Source organism: Pituophis catenifer, unplaced genomic scaffold, assembly GCF_029215685.1.
Source record: "Pituophis catenifer annectens isolate HBS135680 unplaced genomic scaffold, rPitCat1.0.hap2 SCAF_17, whole genome shotgun sequence".
NCBI lineage: Eukaryota > Metazoa > Chordata > Lepidosauria > Squamata > Colubridae > Pituophis > Pituophis catenifer.
The window spans coordinates 5,616,435-5,639,026 of NW_027256897.1; the positions used below are offsets into that span (position 1 = coordinate 5,616,435).

At 44.5% G+C, this 22,592-nt stretch overlaps 1 protein-coding gene across 4 annotated transcripts in view; it reads left to right on the top strand.

Annotated features, from left to right (window-relative positions):
* The window catches only part of CDK5RAP2 (CDK5 regulatory subunit associated protein 2), a 113,945-nt gene that overhangs the window by 62,238 nt on the left and 29,115 nt on the right, over positions 1–22,592 (top strand). For all 4 annotated transcript variants that reach the window (XM_070955624.1, XM_070955621.1, XM_070955622.1 and 1 more), the window contains exons 21-28: positions 2,833–3,292; positions 7,192–7,426; positions 9,542–9,652; positions 12,914–13,481; positions 16,630–16,862; positions 18,336–18,384; positions 19,118–19,236; positions 22,340–22,465. In XM_070955624.1, coding sequence (XP_070811725.1) covers positions 2,833–3,292; positions 7,192–7,426; positions 9,542–9,652; positions 12,914–13,481; positions 16,630–16,862; positions 18,336–18,384; positions 19,118–19,236; positions 22,340–22,465 — 1,901 coding nt within the window. The remainder of the gene's footprint in view (positions 1–2,832; positions 3,293–7,191; positions 7,427–9,541; positions 9,653–12,913; positions 13,482–16,629; positions 16,863–18,335; positions 18,385–19,117; positions 19,237–22,339; positions 22,466–22,592) is intronic.

Consider the following 22,592-nt stretch of genomic DNA (forward strand, 5'->3'; position numbering starts at 1 on the left):
TCTCGCCCGAGTCGTTAAATGGATCGCTGCGGTTGTTACTGGAATTGGGGTGTTGTCTTTTTCAGGTTTTAAAATGTTTTTTATTATATATAAAAGAAAAAAAAATCCATTTCTAATTTACTGGTGTGTTGTCTGAGTTCAAATAATTTTTAGAAATAATATCGTGTTTCCCCGAAAATAAGACCCTGTCTTATATTTTTTTGAATCCTGAAATAAGCGCTTGGCCTTATTTCTGGGGAGGTCTTATTATTTTGGGGCGCATGGAGCAAGATGGGGCTCCTCTTGCCGTTTTACCTGATTTCCAGCTCCACATGTAAATATTTTTGGGGAGGGCTTATTTTCGGGGGGAGCTTATTTTAGTGCATGCACTCAAAAGCCCGATTGGGCTTATTATCAGGGGATGTCTTATTTTTGGGGAAAAAGGGTAATCATAATATTCACAGTAATATCCATCACATTGGTGTTAATCTCATAGTAATCCTAATATTTGCTTAATCGTTTTAAAACGTCTTCTTTATACAAGTAGTCCTTCTCTGGTATTTCCATATTTCTAACTTCTATTTTTATTGGCTAGCCATTGATAAAATAAGTCCCATGTTAAAAAGTATTCATTTTCTTCTTTTTCCTTAATTTTAAGTGTTAATCTATCCATTTCTGCACATTCTAATATTTTTTAAATTATAATTTCCTCTATCGGGATCTCTTCACTTTCCCATTGTTGTGCAAATACAATTCTAGCTGTGGTTAAGACATGTAAAATTAAGTATGTAATTTATTATACACACATTTCCCGGAAAATAAGACCGGGTTTTATATTAATTTTTGCACCAAAAGACGCATTAGGGCTTATTTTTGGTTAGGGCTTATTTTTGGGGAAATACGGTACTAAATGCACCCATCTGGCTGACAATCTTAACTGGGGCTTATTTTGGGGGTAGGGCTTATATTACGAGCATCCTGAAAAATCATGCTAGGATTTATTTTCTGGTTGGATCTTATTTTTGGGGAAATACAGTACTAAATGCATCCATCTGACTGGCAATCTTAACTGGGGCTTATTTTGGGGGTAGGGCTTATATTATGAGCATCCTGAAAAATCATGCTAGGACTAATTTTCCAGTCGGATCTTATTTTTGGGGAAATACGGTACTAAATACATCCATCTGACTGGCAATCTTAACTGGGGCTTATTTTTGGGGTAGGGCTTATATCAGGGGTGAAATGCTCCCAGTTTGAGGCAAAAATTTCTGTTGTTAAGCGAGATATGTGTTAAGCGAGCTTTGTCCCATTTAATGGCCTTTCCCGATGCAATTCTTAAGTGAATCACTGCAGTTATTAAGTGTTGATCTGAAGTGGCCTGAAATGATGTAGGGTTTACTGCCTAGGCAGGGGGTTGGACTAGAAGACCTCCAAGGTCCCTTCCATCTCTGTTATTCTGTTAAGTTAGTCACCCAGTTGTTAAGTGAATCCGGCTTCCCCATTGACTTGGCTTGCTGGATGGTCGCAAAAGCGGATCACATGACCTTGGGACGCTGCAATTGCCATAACACTGAGTCAGTGGCCAAGCGTCTGAATTTCGATCGCATGATCGTGTGAACGCTGCAAAAGATCCTAACTGTGAAGAACGGTCATAAGTCACATTTTTTCAGTCCTGTTGTAACTTTTGAATGGTCACTATTTGGGGTAAATTGAGGACTTAACTCTCTTGAATGGTTTATTTGTTGTGGCCCACCAGCGGCCAGCAGAGCTAGCAGCAGATTTGGATAGTGAGGAGGTTGGAGAGGAACATGGGCCAGTCCTGGAGTCTGGGGAAGGCTCGGATGAGGGCTCTGAGTCGGAGGCAGAGAGGGGGCGAAGGCCATCTGGTAGTTCTTTGCTGCATTCGGAGTCTCTGGAATCTGATATCAGCGAGGCAGAAGAACAGCGGGAGCCTGTTCCCAGTGTGTGCATGCGCAGAGCTGCCAGAAGACAGGAACAATTAAGAAAAAAGGGTCGACTTGGGAGTAAGGCTTGGAGATAATTGGCCCCTCCCATAAGACATAAAAGAGGAGGGAATGGGACATGAGCTTTTGCAGGTAGCAATTAGTTCATGTGGTTGGTAAAAGCGCTGGAAAAGCTCTGTTTGACTCTGTGCTAAGTTTGGCCTTGCCCTGCGTGTGGCAATTAGTTCTCTGGCAGCATTCCAAGGGAGATAAGGTGGGTGTTTGTAAACACTCCCCTGAAAGACTGTAAGAAGCCTTTCAGACTGTGAATGACAATAATTCACAGCCATATGAATAAAAGAGGTTTGCGAGGACTAAGATTGTGCTGTATGCTTTCTAAGGAAGCCTAGGTCAGAACAATATTCTGGAAAAACAGCAAAATTACTTTGGCGCCTCCGGAGTGCTTTTGGTTTCTCTCTGCCCTCTGCCCCTCCCCAGAACCTGCCTGACTGTGATAAGTGAGAAAATGATTCCCATTTTCTAGGGGAAAACAGCAGCTTCCATCAAACAATTTTTTTTGACCAGCCTGCTATTTTATTTTTAAACTCTCGCCAAATTATACGTAATCATTTCTCGATAACTGTCGGATTAAGTTTGTTTCTGAATCTCTGTTATTATTATTATTATTTTAAAGCGACTCCTACTGTTTTCGCTAATCTTCCGCCTTCTCATCTGACTCTCTTTGAGGTGGTTGACATGAAAAAAGGAATTCGTTCCGGCTTTATGATGAACCTGGAAACTGTTTTGCAATGGGTGAATTTGTTTTCTTACAAATGTTTGGGGTTTTTTTTAAATATTTTGTTATTTTTCTCCCTCCGTTCCTCCTCCCGTCTCCACTTTCTGCCTAAAGAAGCAGACAAGGACAGAGCCAAACTGCAAGCGAGCCGTTAGATCCTCAGAAGATCGCCGATCGAGACAGTTTAAGCGATGATCTGGAGAATAGAGAGGAAGGGGATCTGAAGCAGCTGATTATTCAGCTGAGATCTGAACTCGAACAGCTTATGCAAGCCAACGTCTCGCTGAAGCAACAAGGTGAACCACAGCTCATCCCCGACCAAGAGGACACCAAAAGCGAGTTGAACGTGGAGACCGAATCGTCCAAAGTGGAAGTGAAGGACACGGCTACCCAAACGATCACCGGGTCATCGGGGGGCTCCGCGAGGCCGAAACACGAAGGCAAAAGGACGACGGTCTCTAAAGACGGAGCCACCACCCAATCTTCTCGGTTTGATCAGGATTGCCGGCAGAGGTACGTCTCGGCCAAGAGCGATCCGCAGAAGGCTCTTCTTCCAGTCGGCAAAGCAAACAAAGTGAGTATCGATGGAAGGAGAATCCTTTGTCGATCAGGGTTGAAACGAGGGGGTCCTTGGTGCTCTCTGAGCTCGGTGGTTTTCTTGCGGGGACGTCTCATCACCAAACTAGGGAACATAATCAGTGCTAGAAGAGAGTAGGGTTTGCAGAAAGGAGGAGGAGGAGGAGGAGAAGTCATCCCTGGTGTTCTCTGAGCTTGGTGGTTTCCTTGGAGATGTCGCATTACCAAACTAGGGAACATCATCAGTGCTAGAAGAGAGTAAATTTGGGTGGTCCGCAGAAAAATTATTTGTATTTTTTATATTGCACTAAATCAGGGGTCCCCAAACTATGGCCCCTGGGACGGATATGTGCAATGAACGTTTGTGTTGCTGCAGAGAGTCTCCCCCTTCGGGGTCTTCTTGTGTGGGTCGGAGGGGGGCAGAAATTCTGATCTGGGGTCTGCTTCAGCCTCCTGGTGTGGGGCTTTGGGCGAAGGCTGGAGGGAAGAGCCGCTGGTGGCAAAGAGCCAGAGGGCCTCGTTCCAGTGGGACTGCCTCATGGCCTGGAACTGGCTGACCATCTCAGCCTGCTGAGCCTCCAGGCACTGGTACCTGGCCTTGCACTCCCGCAGGTCTTCCCTCTGCTTGGAAAGCCTATGCTCCTAGTCCTCAGTGAGGTGCTTCTGCTGAGCCTCCTTCTCGGCCAGATCCAATCTGAACTGAGCCACTGTTTCTTGTGGTGGCTGCTTAGCTCTAACAACTGCTTTCTGTTGGGGCCCTAAGGAGCCCGAGTGGGCAGGCGAGGAGTGGCTGGGAGGGGAGGGGCGAGTAGAAGCAGGCGAGGTGCCCCTCAACATGAGTGACATCGAGTTGGCCATGCCCGCCCAGTCACATGACCACCTAGCCACGCCCACCCAGCCGGTCATTAGGCAGATCATATTAGTGGTCCGCGGGATTTAAAATTATGAATTTAGTGGTCCCTGAGGTCCGAAATGTTGGTGACCCCATCCCTAGAGGGCCTCCAGGCCATTTCTATTTTTTCTTCTCTTTTTTTTTTTTTTTTTTTAAATTTGATTTATATGCCGCCCTTCTCCGGAGACTCAGGGCGGCTTACAATGCGTTAAGCAATAGCCTTCATTCTTTTGTATATTTATACAAAGTCAGCTTCCCTTCCTTCCTTCCTTCCTTCCTTCCTTCCTTCCTTCCTTCCTTCCTTCCTTCCTTCTTTCTCTTTCTTTTCTTTTTTTTTTAAATTTGATTTATATGCCGCCCTTCTCCGGAGACTCAGGGCGGCTTACAATGCGTTAAGCAATAGCCTTCATTCTTTTGTATATTTTATACAAAGTCAGCTTTCCCTGTCCTTCCTCACCCCTTACTCACTGAGTAACTGAGGCAAAGAGATGGCTCTTCCCAGAGAGTGTGTCTTCCAGGGGAGATGGGGGGTGGGGGTTGTCCCACCCCCTCCCCACCCAGAAGAAATTCTGAAGCAGTTGGAGTAACGTTGCTTCTAGCTATTACGGTCTCTTAGCCATTATTCTCCATTACAGCTAATCAGTCACTGGTAGAGCATTGTTCCCGAACATCCTTAATGCCCAGAAATAACTAGTAATTTTCATAGTTATCGCAACATTCAGGGGTAATTTCTTAAGTTAATGAGGCATGGGGGATGTCGACGTGCTTCCTTAATCATTTTTTAAAAAATCTTTCTGAACTTGCAAAGGGCTCGTAGGGAAAAAAGGGAAGGGAGGAGAACGCTAGGTAAGAATCGCACTTTAAAATCAAGTTTGTTCAATTTACAGGGAGTCAGTCCTCCTTCTGCCACAATGGAGCCCCAGATTTTCCCTTGACAGGCAAGAGAGTGAAGTGAACTCTTGCCCCGTTGCTCAGTTAGTAACACCGTTGTTAATTGAATCCGCTTTCCCCCTCGGAAGGTCGCAATATGAGTCAGTTGCCAAGCATTTAAATGTTCATCGTGTGACCATGGGCAACAGTGAATAGAATGGAATGGAATGGAATGGAATGGAATGGAATGGAATGGAATGGAATGGAATAGAATAGAATAGAATAGAATAGAATAGAATAGAATAGAATATGGAATGGAATGGAATGGAATGGAATGGAATGGAATATGTGGAATAGAATAGAATAGAATAGAATATGGAATGGAATGGAATGGAATGGAATAGAGTAGAGTAGAGTAGAGTAGAGTAGAGTAGAGTAGAGTAGAGTAGAATAGAATAGAATAGAATAGAATAGAATAGAATAGAATAGAATAGAATAGAATAGAATAGAATAGAATAGAATAGAAAATGGAATGGAATGGAATGGAATGGAATGGAATGGAATGGAATGGAATGGAATGGAATGGAATGGAATTTTTATTGGCCAAGTATGTTTGGACACAGAAGAAATTTGTCTCTGGTGAATAATCTGTCAGTATACATGCAATCAACAAGTGATGATCATAATCATAAAATCATAGCGATAGCAATAGCACTTAGACTTATATACTGCTTCACAGTGCTTTTATAGCCCTCTCTAAGCGGTTTACAGAGTCAGCCTCTTGGACCCAACAATCTGGTTCCTCATTTTACCGACCTCGGGAGGATGGAAGGCTGAGTCAACCTTGAGCCGGTGGGATTTGAACTGCCGAACTGCAGCTAGCAGTCAGCTGAAGTAGCCTGCAGTACTGCACTCTAAACACTGCGCAACTCGGCATTAATGATAATGATAAATCACTAGAACGCAGGGCAAGAAACAATCGATGGAAACCAATCAAGGAGAGAAGCAACCTAGAACTGAGGGAGTACAGTGGTCTAAGGCACCCTGTTATTAATCTGGTTATTAAGACCAGCTGCCTGCAATTACTGCAGGTTCGAATCTCGCCAAGGCTCAAGGTTGACTCAGCCTTCCATCCTTTCTATGGTAGGTAAATTGAGGACCCAGTTGTGGGGGCAATAAGCTGACTTTGTATAAATATACAAAAGGATGAAGGCTATTGCTTAGCGCATCGTAAGCTGCCCTGAGTCTCCAGAGAAGGGCGGCATATAAATCAAATTCAAAAAAAAAATCCTGACAGTGAGGACAGTTAATGATTAATTAAGAAGTTGTGGGTGCTTCATCCCTGGAGGTTTTTAAGAAGAGATCAGACAACCATTTGTCTGAAATGGTACGGTCCCCTGCTTGAGCAGGGGGTTGGACTAGATGACCTCCAAGGTCCCATCCAGCTCGGTTCCAGTTGATTGTTTGAAATGAAATACTACTAATAAAAACAATCAGCGTAAATTGTAAGACAACAAACAACCAAGTTTATAGTTGTAAGATGCTAAGAGAGTAGGCAATAGGAAAGATTAACAGATTAACAGAGTTGGAAGGGACCTTGGAGGTCATCTAGTCCAACCCCCCGCCCAAGCAGGGGACCCTACACCATTTCTGACCGATGGCAGTCCAGTCTCTTCTTGAACGCCTCCAGGGATGAAGCTCCCACAACTTCCGAAGGCATCTTCTGTTCCACGGGTTGATCGTTCTTACTGTCAGAAAATTTGTCTTTATTTCCAGGTTGAATCTCTCCTTGTTCAGTACTGGCCTACTACGTGATTTTTTTTAGTGCCATTGTAACTTTGAACGGTCACTAAATGAACCGATATAAGTCGCCTGTATTAGAAACACAAAAACCAGAGGGAACGGGTAACTATTTTTCTCCCGTTGTGCAGTCCCGCGAGGCTGATTTTTTTTTCGTCCTCTTCTCCAGTTGGGGTGCGTCTTCCCTCACCCACATCCCCAGACACAAAAATGGTACCCCATTTTTCTCCTCTCTCGGCTTGTCCTGGATTTTATCAGACTGTTTTTGATTCTCCAAGCTGGCCTCTGCTGATGCGCCATTAAAATCTTTTCTCGATCTTCTGTTTTTCGTTCAGAGCAACTCTTGTTACCAATCCAAGAAATCGCGCTTGCCGGTTTTGCTAAAGCCCTCGAGATCCCTGGGGAGCATCTCCTTAATGACCCCACTGCCCAGACCAGACCTCCAGCCTTGTGCCTTCACCCTGGACCAAGGCCTGAAGGGAAGGCAGTTGAGAGAAGAGGCCCGCCAAAGCGAGGCCGAGGGTCACGGGTCCATCCGGAAGGACGTACGAGGAGAAGACAAAAAACCAGGTATGGGGAGATATCTTGCAAGGAGACCAACCGGTTGTCTGCCCTGTTGCTGGGTGGCCGTGGCCTACTCGGCCTCCTGCACCACGGCGGGGAGGAGGCGTTTTAACCCTCCCCAAGCTCCGGAGGCTTTTCTCGAGCCTCTGGGAGGGCGAAACAGCCTCCCTTGGGCTCTGGAGGCCCAAACGGGCCGGTTTCTGGACTTCTGGAACTTCCAGGAGGCCTATTTTTCGTCCTCCCCAGGCTACAGAGGCTTTCATTGAGTCTCTGGGCGGGCGAAAACGGCCATCCCCGGGCTCTGGAGGGCGGAAACAGGCCCGTTTCTGGATTTCTAGAACTTTCGGAAGGCCCGCTTTTTGCCCGCCCAGATCCTCCATGCGGGCTATACACTTACCTGGTATCCAAAACTGGCCGCATGGAGACTCCTGAGAGGGGCGGGGTGGAAGTGGGCGGGGCTAGCCAGTCCTTGCAACTACCGTTTCGGCGAACCAGATGTAAAATTAGCATCCGGTTCGCCCAAACCGGTCAGAACCGGCTGAATCCCACCTCTGAGACCAACCCAACTTCCACCTCTTCCTTTCCTTTGGACATATAAGAGGTTGTCCATTAGGACAGAGGTCCCCAACCTGTGGGCCACGGCCTGCTACTGGGTTGTAGGCTTTTGGCCACTGGGCTGTGTAAGTGGGAGCATCCGCCAGCGCTTGTGGCCTTGTTTGCGTCGCGTGCACAGTTGCTCTCCTGTTCATGCGTGTACTCATGGGGTTGCCCCCACCTGATTATTTCTAGGTTTTCCCCAAAAATAAGAGACGACGTAATGCACGAAAAGACGACATCATTGGAATGTGGCATTACATCGTCCCTGGCACGGAGCCAAGTGAAAAGGCCAGAAACGGAGGTTTTCCCTTAGAAATAAGAGACGACGTAATGCACAAAAAGACGACATAATTGCAATGTGGCATTACATCTCCCCTGGCACGGAGCCAAGTGAAAAGGCCAGAAACGGAGGTTTTCCCTTAGAAATAAGAGACGACGTAATGCACAAGAAAGACGACATCATTGCAATGTGGAATTACATCATCCTTGCCACAAAGCCAAGTGAAAAGGCCAGAAACCTGGAATTTGCCTAGAAATAAGAGATGACGTAATGCAGAAAAAGACAACATCATTGGAATGTGGCAATTACATCATCCCTGGCACAGAGCCAATTGAATGGGCTAGAAACTGAGGTTTTCCCTAGAAATAAAAAAACGACGTAATGCACAAGAAAGATGACATCATTGGAATGTGGCATTACATCACCCCTGGCAGAGAGCCAAGTGAATAGTCCAGAAATGTAGGATTTTCCTTAGAAATAAGAGATGATGTAATGCCCAACAAAGATGACATCGTTGGAATGTGGCATTACATCGCCTCTGGCACAGAGCCAAGTGAGTAGGCTAGAAAGTGAGGTTTTCCCTAAAAGTAAGAAACAATGTAATGCCCAAAAAGACGACATCATTGGAATGTGGCATTACATCGCCTCTGGCAGAGAGCCAAGTGAATAGGCTCGAAAATTAGGTTTTCCCTGAAAATCTTTTTATATTGTCTCTAAATGTCTCTTGCAATCTCCTATTATTTACTACGGTTTCTAAAGAGGCTTAAATCCCATCTTTGTCCAAAAATTTGAAACCGTAAAAAAACAACAGCAACAGGAGATTTCTCAAGAGATAATCAACAATTGTCGAGTTTTATTGTCATTATTTTCATTTTTCCAATAATGGCATTTACATTTTACATAGCATACAGGTAAAATAGGATAAATTTAGCCATCAGGTGAAAACGTAGAAAAAGAATAGCAATATATGCCGGAAAATCCACAAAGGGAGGAAAACACAAATATATATACAGAAAGAATAACATTTCCACTTCTTTCCAAGGATGCACTGAACTTAACTTTTAAATCCTAGTTTAAAACTTCAGTGAAATGTCCCTTCCCCCCCCCCCCACTTAAAATAGGAGAATATGAATTTAAAAAACAACCACCTTTTTCTCCCTTTTCAAATTTTATTTACATGATTTAAAATTTGTCATTTCCTGGCCTCTTAAACTTAATATTTTATCACCTACCTATTTCTGCAGAAGCATCCGCAGTCCAGCCAAAGGTCTCTGAAGCAGATCTTAACTTGCCCGGTATCCAAAGCGCTGGCCAAAAAGACCAGGATCAGAACATTAGCAACGCAAGCAAAATAGGTACAGTTTCTCCTAGTTTGAATTTCTGCAGCTCCTACAATTTGTGTGTGTGTGTGTGTGTGTGTGTGTGTGCGCGCGCGCACACAGGTGCAGTTTGCAGGGTGTGCAATTGCTAACCCAACTTGCCAAAAAAAAAAAAAAGCAAAAAATCCAAAACAAAATAAACTGTTGTGGCCCGTCAGCGTCCTGTGCAGATTGTAGCTGATTCCGACAACGAGGAGGCTGGTGTGATGCTGCGCCAGCAACTTGTGCAGCTGGCGTTCGATTCGGACAGTGAGGAGGCTGGATAAGATGTGCCAGAGATGGGGATTCAGCCAGGGCCTTCAGAACCTCCAGAAGCTCCTTTAAGTAAAGAGGACGAAGAGGAGGAGCCTCTTCTCGATGCACGGGCGCGCAGAGCTGCCAAAAGGCAGGAGTGGCTCCTCAGGAAGAGGTCTCCTCGAGAGTAAGGCTTGGGGCTAATTGGCCACTCCCTTAGCCTATTTAAAGAAGAATGCCACTTGCAGCAAGCTGTAGGGAACAACTTTAGTTCACTCTCCTTCACGTCTGGATTCTCTGCAAAATTGCTTCTGGGCTTTCTGCCAACTCTAGTAAGACTGTGATTACCTTATCTTAGAATTCTGGTAGGCTGTTAAGACAGTTTCTTAACAGCCTTTGGTTGATAAAGACTGAGTTATTTGAGTAAAATAAGCTTTGTATAGAGTTTGTGTGTGCTGCGTTCTTTGGGATCCGTAGCTGGGGCAGAACACAAACCCAGGTTAAAATATTCTGTTCTTTTCTGTTAAAATATTCCGTCTCATTGTCGATTTTGCTGCCGTTAATTGTTCCTCCCCGGCCCCCCCGTTCGTAGTTCGTTTTGCCAAAGCAGCTTCTGAGAATTAACTTTTTATTTTCGACTCGTCAGCGGGATTCACGAAGCTGGTTAAATTGTATAATTGGAAGGTGTAGCTTCCCTCTGAGCCGGAAGCGATGAAGGTTCTCTGATCCTTTCTGTAATTTTATTTTTAAACGGCCATTCAAGGACCTTCTAACAAGCACGTTTTGTGAGCTACAAGATACCTTTTCCCCCGCAACCCATTTCCCCTGTTTGAATTTCTCGGGACGTAACCGAACAGCTTAAAGCGGTTTTGTACGTGGGATTAATGATCGTGGAGTGAACCTGGTATCAGATTTCCCATTCCCTCTTTCTCGACATCAAACAGACCTCCAAAGTTAACACCCATCAATAATTTCTTTCCTTGCAAAATGGAATAGCAAATAGGCAAGAGAAAGTGGCCGCATACAAACGCCAGCAAAATTAGGTTCTTTTTTAAAAAAATAATAATAATACATGGACATTGAGGTTTGTTTTAATTATTTGAAGAACTGCAGGTAGTTGGGCCTTAAAGGTGGCAGGTTAGAATTTGGAAAGTGCAAATTGTAAGGCTACAGGCCCACTCTCCTTTCCTCCCCCCCCTCCACCCCATGGAAGCTCATTAAAATGAGTTCATTGCCGATCGTTCTCCCTTAGCTGAGCTTACAATTCAGGATTGGCAACTGGCGAAAAAAAGAAATTGGGGGCAGGAATGTGACAGATGCTATTTTAAGCTCCTGGGAGATATGCATCTAAGTCGTAAAGAAATATAAAATGGCTCCGATAGAAGAGAATATTTGTAGCTCAGGATTGAACCGTGGGGTCCCTAAGTGCTTCTTTGAGCAGAGTTGTTTTCTCGCAGGTGTTTTGTAACCCAACTAGGTCATGTCGTCAGTCTAGAAGGGGTTTGTGGGGAGGAGGAAGAGGAGGAGGAGGAAAAGAGGAAGACTACGGGGTCCTTGTGTTGTCTGAGCTGGATTGTTTTCTTGCAGATGTTTCATTACCCAACTAGGTTACATCATCAGTGCTAGAAGGAAATGGGGTTTGTGGAAAGGAGGAGGAGGATAATGACTATGGGGTCCTTAGTGCTATCTGAGCTGCATTGTTTTCTTGCAGAGGTTTCATAACCCAACTAGGTTATATCATCAGTGCTAGAAGGGAGTGGGGTTTGCAGGGAGGTGGAAGAGAGAGAGGAGGAGGGGAGGGGGAGGAGAAAGAGGAAGAGAGGGGGGGAGGAGGAGGAGGAGAAAGGAAGAGGGGAGGAGGAAGAGGAGGAGAAAGGACGAGGGGAAGAGGAGAACAACTGTGTGGTCCTTGGTGCTCTCTGAGCTGGGTTGTTTTCTTAGCAGATGTTTCATAACCCGACTAGATAATATCATCAGTGCTAGAAAGGAATGGGGTTTGTGGAGAGGAGGAGGAGGATTGTGTGGTCCTTAGTGCTCTCTGGCCTTGGTGATTTTCTTGCAGACGTTTCATAACCTAACCAGGTTACATCATCAGCGCTAGAAGGGAGTGACTCTTCTGACACTGATGATGTTCCCTAACGGGGTAGTGAAACGTTTGCAAAAAAACAACAACACCCGAGCTCAGAAACCACCAAGGACCCCACAAATATAAAACTGCTTGTTTTCCCTCTTTCTTCAACAAACCATAATTTTGGTTTAGTTGCTGGAGTCAATCCATAGGAAGAAGTTCCTTCCTGTTCAAGAACCAGTAAGTGTAACGTTTAGGAATGTGGGTTCAAGTTTTAGCAACATACGTTGGACGCTTAACTCAAACAAATATACAGAATAACAGAATAATGGAAGGGACCTGGGAGGTCTTCTAGTCCAACCCCCTGCTCAAGGAGGAGATCCTATTGTCAGGGTTCCGACAAATGCCCTAATTAAATCATGAGCCTCGAGCCAAGCTTCAAAAGAAATCCAGTTATTTATTAGGAGCGTCATGTCGGCACATTCCAAGTGAAGCCAACTTTGACCCCACGTAATTTACGACCCAGGCATGACCCTGTTTACCCCCTTCCCCCAGGGTGTGTCACATTCGCCAACGGAGCAATTTTGCGGATTATAGTGATCACTCCCTGCCGGCTGCTGTGGGTAACCCTGGGAGACAGCCTTGAGAGAGATATGTCTGGAATGTGCTTTTGTTTTTGGCTGCCGTGCTGCTTTGCCGTTTTCCCATCCCCCTTGCCTGTGTCAACACGAGAGCAGGCCAGGGATGCTTTGCGAGTTGACACCTATAAGCCTTTCAGAGAAACATCTGTCTAGTCTCTTTTTAAAAGCCTCCACCCACAACTTCTGGTGGCGAGCCGTTTCATGGGTCGATTGTTTTCAGTTTTAGGGAATTTCTCCTTAGTCCCAAACCGAGTCCATCTTTGGTTCAAATGCATTTGTCTTTTTCCGTTCCAGAAACAGAAAGGGAGATCCCCGAGTCCAAACAGGCTGCTTTGCCAGAGCTTCTCTCCCCGCTCGGTGTCCCCGAGAAGCAGTACGGGGACCTCGCATCCATGTTCTTGGGGGGCATGAAGAGCCCTTCCCTTAAGCAGAGCGCGCTCAGCTTCGACGCGTTCGACTGCGAAGCCGTGAATGACATCGAAGACCTGAGACAAAGAATCAGGGATCTGAAATCCGTGGTGGAAAAATACCAGATGCTGCTGATCCAGTTCGATCTGATCGAACCGCGTCCTCCCAGCGACCCTCTGGATCACGTTCCGAGCGACGGGGAGAGTCCCTTTCCGGCAGGGTTCAAGGAAAGCGAGCCGGAATTGACCAGTTTCTCCAACGAGACGCAGCCCAAGGAAGGCGTTGAGGATTCTTCTGGATCCGGTCCTTCAAACGACCGGACTGTCCAGAAGCTCAGAGAGTTGTTGTCGGAAAACGAAGCCGAGCTTGAGAAAGAGCAGATGGCCAACATGAAGCTGGTGGACGAAGTTCATCGTCTGCACGACAAGCTCAAAAGCGTGAGCCCCCGGGACGAGTGAGTAGAAAAGGGTTTGTGGTTGGGTGTGCCTGCAAAAAAATCCAAGAACAAACATGGTTATAATACAGGTAGTCCTCGAACGTACGACCTCAATTTAGCCCCATAATAATGATAATGATAATAAAATAATAATAATAATAATAATGATGATGATGATGATGATGATGATGATGATGATGATGATGATGATAGGTCCTTGGTGGACCTATTAGGTCTCAAGCTGCTGAGCTATTAACCAGCCTCAAAGGCTGTGAATCTCACTAAAGATTAAATAATAATAATAATAATAATAATAATAATAATAATAATAATAATAATAATCCAGCATGGTTATCTTGTTTACTGTGTATATTGTCATTTTGTGTATAATAATAATAATAATAATAATAATAATAATAATAATAATCCAGCATGGTTATCTTGTTTGCTGTGTATATTGTCATTTTGTGTATTATAATAATAATAATAATAATAATAATAATAATAATAATAATAATAATGATGATGTGGGTGCAGCAAAATTTCACAAACTGACTACCTACAACGCCATGACCGTGTTGCTAAGATCATTCACTGGAAATTGTGCCAGAAGTTTGGATCTGAGTACAGCAAAAACCACTGGGAACATCAGGTTGAGAAAGTTTTAGAGGATGAGAAACTCAAGATCTTGTGGGACTTTAGGATTCAGACTGACAGGCACTTGGTCCACAACACACCTGACATAACAAGAGTTGAAAAGAAAAAAGGATGGTTCATTGACATTGCAATACCTGGTGATGCACGGATTGAAGATAAACAGCAAGAAAAAATCACAAAGTACCGGGACTTGCAAATTGAAGTTGAGCGACTGTGGAAAAAGAAATCGTGTGTTGTCCCGATTGTAATTGGAGCCCTTGGAGCAATACCCAAAGGGCTACCCCGCTATTTAGAAATTCTAAATTTACCGGACTTGAACATTTTGACTCTCCAAAAAACCACCTTACTCGGAACAGCTTACATCCTCCGACGATACCTTAACAGTTCCTAGGTCCTTGGTTAGGACTCGAGCTGCTGAGTCATTAACCAGCCTCAAAGGCTGTGAATCTCACTAAAGATTAACCAATAAATAATAATAATAATAATAATAATAATAATAATAATAATAATAATAATAATAATCCAGCATGGTTATCTTGTTTGCTGTGTATATTGTCATTTTGTGTATAATAATAACAACAACAACAACAACAACAGTAACAGAGTTGGAAGGGACCTTGGAGGTCATCTAGTCCAACCCCCTGCTCACACAGGAGACCTAAACTACGAATTCGAACCGCCAAACTGCCAACCTTTCTGATCGACAAGCTCAGCGTCTTAGCCACTGAGCCACCTAGCCAGGCTAGGAAGACTCAGAAACTCTGAATTTTGGGGAACGGGCCGAGAAGACCAGCTCCCACAATCTTTTATCTGTCCAGTTTAGGCTTTTTATTTTTAAAAATGCAGCATCTTCCCTTCGTGGCAAAATCAGCATTTTATTTGCACTTATCACAGGCAAAGATAGGAGGGTGGGGGAAAGGACGCTCCCCCATCTCTGTAAACGAAATACAGAAATATATCAACGAGGCGAAGGAATGGAAAAATTCATTCCCGAGCCACAGCATGAAACCTGCTCTCAATTTTATTTCCTACGTTTAAAGCCACGTTTGGTGAGATCCCGGTTAGCCAAGGGAGAAGTGAAAATAACTTTGCAAACACCTGAATATCATCCTCCATAACAGGTGTGGACTTCCTGAGCGGCTTGATTTCTGATCTGATCGATCGATAGAGAGGAAAATTATCAAACGATTGGCGCAATCGAGCGAAGGATTTAATTTAATCTAGATTTGCAAATTTGCAAACGCTTCAACGCTCACGGACTTCAACTCCCAGAATGCCCCAGCCAGCTGGCTGGAGAATTCTGGGAGTTGAAGTCCGCAAGCGTTGATGTTGCCAAAAATTGGATGGCCTTGATTTAAAACATCCCCTAGGTTAAACTTTGGTCTAAAACTACCCTGGTAATTCTGGAAGGGATGAAATATGAATTTTTATTTTCCCTACCCAGTGCCTGCAATATGTGTGTGTGTATTTATGATTTTTATTGTTGTCTACAGGTAGTCCTTGACTTATGGCCACAATTGAGCCCACAATTTCTGTTGCTAAGTGAACTTTAACTAAGCTTAACTTAATTTAACTTAATTTAATTTAATTTAACTTAATTTAGTTGTTGTTGTTATTATTATTATTATTATTATTATTATTATTATTATTATTATTATTTAGCAAAGCAAGCTTTGCCTCATTTTACAACCTGTTTTTTTCCCCTTTTGCCTCAGCTGTTAAGTGAATCACTACAGTTGTTAAATGAGTCAAATTGTTGTTTAAGTGAATCTGGCTTCCCTATTAACATAGCTTCTCGGAAGGTCACAAAAACTGATCACATGATCAAAAGGTCATGATTACACACTGCAAACGTCATAAATAGGGGTCAGTTGCCAAATGTCTGAATTTTGATCAGGGGGAGGCTACAACGGTCGTAAGTATGAAAAATGGTCACAGGCCAATTTTTTTCAGCACCGTTGTAACTTCGAACGGTCACTAAACGAACGTGTTGTAAATCGAGGACTACCTGTCTTGAGTTTTGATGTTTTGGGGTAAGCTGCCCAGAGTCACTAAGAGTGAGCGGGTGACAGTATACTGTCAACTTGCAAAGCTTTCAATTTGCCATGAGCAGGAGGGAGGGAGAACTGATAGAGCTGATTGATTTCCCTAACTGAAGCTGCATTCCATAGATGCTTTCTTACCGCAATCAGTAGGAGGGTGTTGGATTTTACAGCCAGCCGAAGTGGTTAACTGGAGAATGTGATTTATGACGTGGCCAGGGAGGAGGGGAGAGACAGGGTCATAGGGGAACGTAAATCTACGTGGGATTAGTTCTAACTGCATCCGAATATTGCCGAAATGGTGCTCCTAATACATGACTGTATTTCTTTTGAAGTTTGGCTCATGGCTCATGAATTAATTAGGGCATCTTTCGGATACATTTTCTAAACAAAATGAAGAACAATCATTTAGAAAGGGGGTTTTTTTAGAACGCTTGGCTGGAGCTTGCCGCTTCTGTTTTTGGCAGGCCAGATTTCTCCGCCTGCCCGTCGCTTCACGAGGAGTCCCTCCAGCGCCAGAAAATCCACGAGAGCCACAACATTTGTGCCACTTACCGGCAACACCTGTCCAACTTGATCCGAGCTTTCGAAGATCTCCTGCGGGACAGCGAGGTGGATTACTACGTCGCCGAGAGCTTTCGGGAGCAGCTCAACCAAAGCGCCCAGATCTTCGAGAGGCTGGAGCATCAATGTCTCTACGGTGGGTATCTGTTGTCTTCTTCAGCGATGGTGGCGTAATGCATCTTCTGATTTTCACCCCATCCCATCATGGCTTCATGTTCTGTTGACCCCCAAAACAGAAGGAAAAAAAGACAATGGTTTAAATTTAGACCTCCTCTCCCAACCCTTACCTTCGCCAACATGATTCCATTTAGAGACAGAACAGTATAGTATAGTATGGAATGGAATGGAATGGAATGGAATGGAATGGAATGGAATGGAATGGAATAGAATAGAATAGAATAGAATAGAATAGAATAGAATAGAATAGAATAGAATAGAATAGAATAACAATTGGAATGGAATGGAATGGAATGGAATAGAATAGAATAGAATAACAATTCGAATGGAATGGAATGGAATGGAATAGATTGTATATAAACATAAGGAAAGGAAAGGAAAGGAAAGGAATGGAACGGAACGGAACGGAACGGAACGGAACGGAATAGAACGGAACAGAACAGAACAGAACAGAACAGAACAATAACTTTATTGTCACTGTACACTGTACAATGTACACTGATTGGCATATATTAAAATGACATTTCATTGCATACAGCTCTCAAAAGGTCACCACCTCCAATATACACCACAGGAACATGACAAAATAAATAAATAAATAAATACAAAATTATGTATATACCCACATATATGACTCAGAGAGACAATACAGTCTAGTTTGGATGTATATATGGACATGGCAAGAAAAACGAATCTTGCGAGTTTACCAGACGGATGGCCTAGGGAACAAAGCTGGTACAGAATCTAGTAGTCCTGCTAGAAATACCTTGAAACCTCCTCCCAGAGGGGAGCAACAGAAACAGTCCGTAAAGTGGGTGTGTGGGGTCTCTAACAATGCTATGAGCTCTAAGCACATAGCGCTTATAAGCAGTGTCTCTAACAATGCTTTGAGCTTTAAGCACATAGCGCTTATAAGCAATATCCCGAATAACGGGAAGCGAACTTCCTATGATCTCCACTGTCCTCACCACTCTCCGTAGGGACTTTCTATCTGAGGCACTGCTGCCACCAAACCAGACAGGGATTAGTTTGTTAAAACACTCTCAGTTGAGCCGCTGAAAGAAAGTGACCAGCAGAGAAGGAGAAAGATGTGGTCTTCTCATCCGACGTAGGAAATGCAGATGCTGGTTTGCACGCTTCACTAAGGGCGACGTTGGGCTACAGTTCCCATCATCCCTAGCCAAAAGGCCAGAGTCAATCTGCTCGGACAGGTTCAGAAGAACAGAGAGGGCCCAGGTTTGGGGGAATCTGAAGTGCCTGTTTACTTACTTTTTACTTATTTATGTAATCTCTAAACGTTGGCTCCTTTTTGTAAAAATATTACAACGATGGTTCTTTGCATGGCTAGAATTTTAGGCTGGATTCTCTTTGACAGGCTGCTTGGTTTTTCTTGCTAATTATAATCATTTTTTTTTCCTCCCTGGTTTTGCAGGAGAGTCAATAGAGGACGAAATGATCAGGCTTTGCAATCTTGCCCAGAGGTAGGTGGTGCTAGAATAGCTTTTAATTCCGCGTCCTTCTATAAGGACTTACAACTATTCATTTAGTGACCATTGGACGTTACAACGGCACGGAAAAAGGTGACTTATCACCGCTTTTCACACTTACGACCGTGACAGCATCCCCCCATGGTCGCGTGTTCCAAATTGGCAGCTGGCTCATATTTATGACTGTCGCAGGATTCCCCGGGATCCTCTTTTTGCGACCTTCTGACCAGCAAAATTAACAGGGAAGCCCGATTCACTCAACAACCGTGTGACTTAACCACTGCACTTGTTAAATTAGTGGTTGAATTAAATTAAACGAGTGATGCGGTGGCCTAGAGGTGGAGCTCACGCCTCACAATCCGGAGGCTGTGAGTTCGATTCTAGGCAGAGGCAGATATTTCTCTCTCTGGGCACACTGAGAATATATCTGCTGAATATAAAACTCTGCATTGGCGACAAGAAAGGCATCCGGCCAGTAAAACACTCTGCTAGCTCCATTCAGTTGCCCAGACTCCACCCCACAAGGGATTATGGGGTTGTTAAAAGGAGATGATGATGATGATGATGATGATGATGAGTGGTTCCCTTAACCATGGTGGGAAGAAAAATGGTAAAACGGGGTGAAATTAACAAATGGCTCAGTTAGCGACAGAAATTTTGGGCTCAGCTGTGGTCGTAAGGCGAGGGCTACCTGGATTTAAACCTTCCCCATTTTCTTTCCCTGTAGCTTGTCTGACTTTGAGATACCCCAACAGCTGCCTTCTTCAGAAGGGCCCACGCATGGAAAAGAAGAAGCAGAGAGCGGAAAGGGAAAACCAACTGCCACCCCAACTAAGTTTCCACCAGGTAAACATTGGTCTGCCCGGGACGCTGCAGAAGTGACAACCTTGCCAAGTCAGAATAACCGAATAACGGGGTTAGAAAGGGGCTTTGGAGGTCTTCTAGTCTAACCCTCTTCTCAAGCCAGCAGGCTGGACTTGGAGGTAAAACTTTCTACCTTCAAACCCAGGAGGTAATGAGTGATTCAAAACGGACAGAATGCATTCATGGAGGATTGGATCTAATGATGGTCCTGAGTCTTGATGCCTCCGAGATATCTCCTCCAGCTTTAGGCAAAGTGCCACTAATATCATCTACTGGGTGAGATGACCACTCCTAGGGCAGATTTATAAATGTATGGATGCTTCTGATTGGCCATTGAGGGACACAGAGTGCTGGGTTAATCAGATCCTCGACTTGATCCTTCTTCTTAGATTCTTCCAAGGCCTCCAAAGGCCGTTTCAGCTTTGCTTTAACTCTTGAAGCAATCACAATGGGATTTACAGCTATGTACAGCTTCACAGCCCCCTCTAAGCGGTTTACAGAGTCAGCCTCTTGCCCCCTCAACAATCTGGGTCCTCATTTTACCCACCTCGGAAGATTGGAAAGCTGAGTCAACCAGAGATAGGTAGGTAGGTAGGTAGGTGGATGGATGGATGGATGGATGGATGGATAGATAGATAGATAGATAGATAGATAGATAGATAGACAGACAGACAGACAGACAGACAGACAGACAGACAGACACAAGACAAGACAAGACAAGACAAGACAAGACAAGACAAGACAAGACAAGACAGACAGATAGCAATAGATGGGTGGGTGGATGGATAGATAGATAGATGATAGATAGATAGATAGATAGATAGATAGATAGATAGATAGATAGCAATAGATGGATGGGTGAGTGGGTGGATGGATGGAGGGATAGATAGATAGATAGATAGATAGATAGATAGATAGATAGCAATAGATGGGTGGGTGAGTGGGTGGATGGATGGATGGATAGATAGATAGATAGCAATAGATGGGTGGGTGAGTGGGTGGATGGATGGATAGATAGATAGATAGATAGATAGATAGATAGATAGATAGATAGATAGCAATAGATGGATGGGTGAGTGGGTGGATGGATGGATGGATAGATAGATAGATAGATAGATAGATAGATAGATAGATAGCAATAGATGGATGGGTGAGTGGGTGGATGGATGGATGGATAGATAGATAGATAGCAATAGATGGGTGGGTGAGTGGGTGGATGGATGGATGGATAGATAGATAGATAGATAGATAGCAATAGATGGATGGGTGAGTGGGTGGATGGATGGATGGATAGATAGATAGATAGATAGATAGATAGATAGATAGATAGATAGATAGATAGCAATAGATGGGTGGGTGAGTGGGTGGATGGATGGATGGATGGATGGATAGATAGATAGATAGATAGATAGATAGATAGATAGATAGCAATAGCACTTAGATTTATATACCACTTTTACAGCCCTCTCTAAGCTGTTTACAGAGTCAGCCTCTTGCCCCCAATAATCTGGGTCCTCATTGTACTGACCTCGGAAGGACGGAAGGTTGAGTCAACCTTCTGAAGTCCTTACCTGGCCTCCAGCTCTGCTTTGCCTCTTGATGCCTCGGACATATGCTAACTATTCCACCAGTGGTTTCATCTTCAGCTGTGATTTGTAAGATTTCTTTATCACAAACAACTGTTGTTGTTTTTTTTTAAATACCCATAAACTGCTAACCCAATAATCAGCAGGCCAAGGATTAAATTCTAGGCTTTCCAACTTCAGAGAAAACCAGTCTCGGGTTTCCTACGTTGCATAATTGATGGAGCCCTGACCCAGAAACGCACACCTTGGTTGCCTTCAGGTAAGGAAGCTGGAGGCTCAGGTGACAACCGGGCAGCGCCGAAAAACATTGGGTGACCGCCACACAGGAGTTTGGAAGTTTTGGGGGTGGGTGAGCAGAACGAGCCGGGTCGACGAATGTAGTGAACGCTACCGGAGCAAAAGCAGAAATGCACAGCAGGTGGAAAACAGTCCATTGTTCCATGCATTGCACCCTCAAAGGTATCCGAATGCAACCGGGCAGAAGAAGCGATATCCTTTGGTGCTTCATTTTCGGTGATGCATGTCTCAAATGCACTGTCCTTTGGTGGGATTACCCTTCTATGTGTGTGTAGGGGGGGGGGGTGTCAGCTGAAAGCAGAGCATATTGCAAAGCGACGCGGCTGAAAACGAGGCGAGCATCTTTAGATCACTCCAGCCTTACTGGATCATGGGAATCACTACGAATTGGAGACCCAATATTTTTTGGAGGGGCTAAGAGGGGTCTCCTTTTCAAGGACAGATCCTGGATGGGTGGAGAAAGGAGGTGAAGGAACGGGGGTGGGTGGGGTGCAGAAAGGAGGCCCAAAGAGATGGAATTCACGAGATGAATTGGGGTATTATGGTCTGCGCTGATTTGAATATAGAATAACAGAGTTGGAAGGGACCTTGGAGGTCTTCTAGTCCAACCCCCTGCTAGGCAGGAAACGCTATACCATTTGAGGCAAATGGTTGTCTAATCTCGTCTTAAAAAGCTTCCCTGGTTGGAGCATTCACAACTTCTGGAGGCAAGCTGTTCCACTGGTTAATTGTTCTCACTGTCAGGAAATTCCTCCGTAGTTCTAGGTTGCTTCTCTCCAGGGGTGAAATGCTCCCGGTTCGGCCCGGTTCGGCCGAACCGATAGCAGTGACAGCTGGTGGTTCGGAGAACCGATAGCAATGGCAGCGATGAGTCACGCTGGCCACATGTCCATGGAGATGTCTTTGGACAACGCTGGCTCTTCGGCCTTGAAACGGAGATGAGCACCGCCCGCTAGAGTCGGGAACGACTAGCACATATGTGCGAGGGGAACCTTTACCTTTACCTATGACGTAGTTAAGGGACATCAGAGGTGTCCTGCATGGCCTGGGGGTGATGAATACTGGTTTTGAAGCTTTCCTCCCAATATCTGGAGGGACCATCACTGACCGCAGAAGATTTGCAGCATGCTTAGCTCACCATGCTTCCCTGCTACCTCCCAATCAACCTAAGCTGATTCAGCCAATCTCTGCACTTTCTTCAGAGCTGTTGATGGAACATCTCCAGGAAATACGTTTGCTGAGACACCGGCTAGAAGATTCCATTAAAACCAACGATCATCTGAGGAAGCAGCTGGAGCAACAGGCCTCAGCTCCTGTCCCAGACCAAGGTAAGATGCTTTGGAATACAAGTCCTCAGAGACCCATGACCTCTCCTCCGGTGGCAGGGGGCTGCTCCCAGGTGCCAGTTTTATATTTTTGGTGCTGCCCATTACTCCATACAAGTCATCCAGAGGA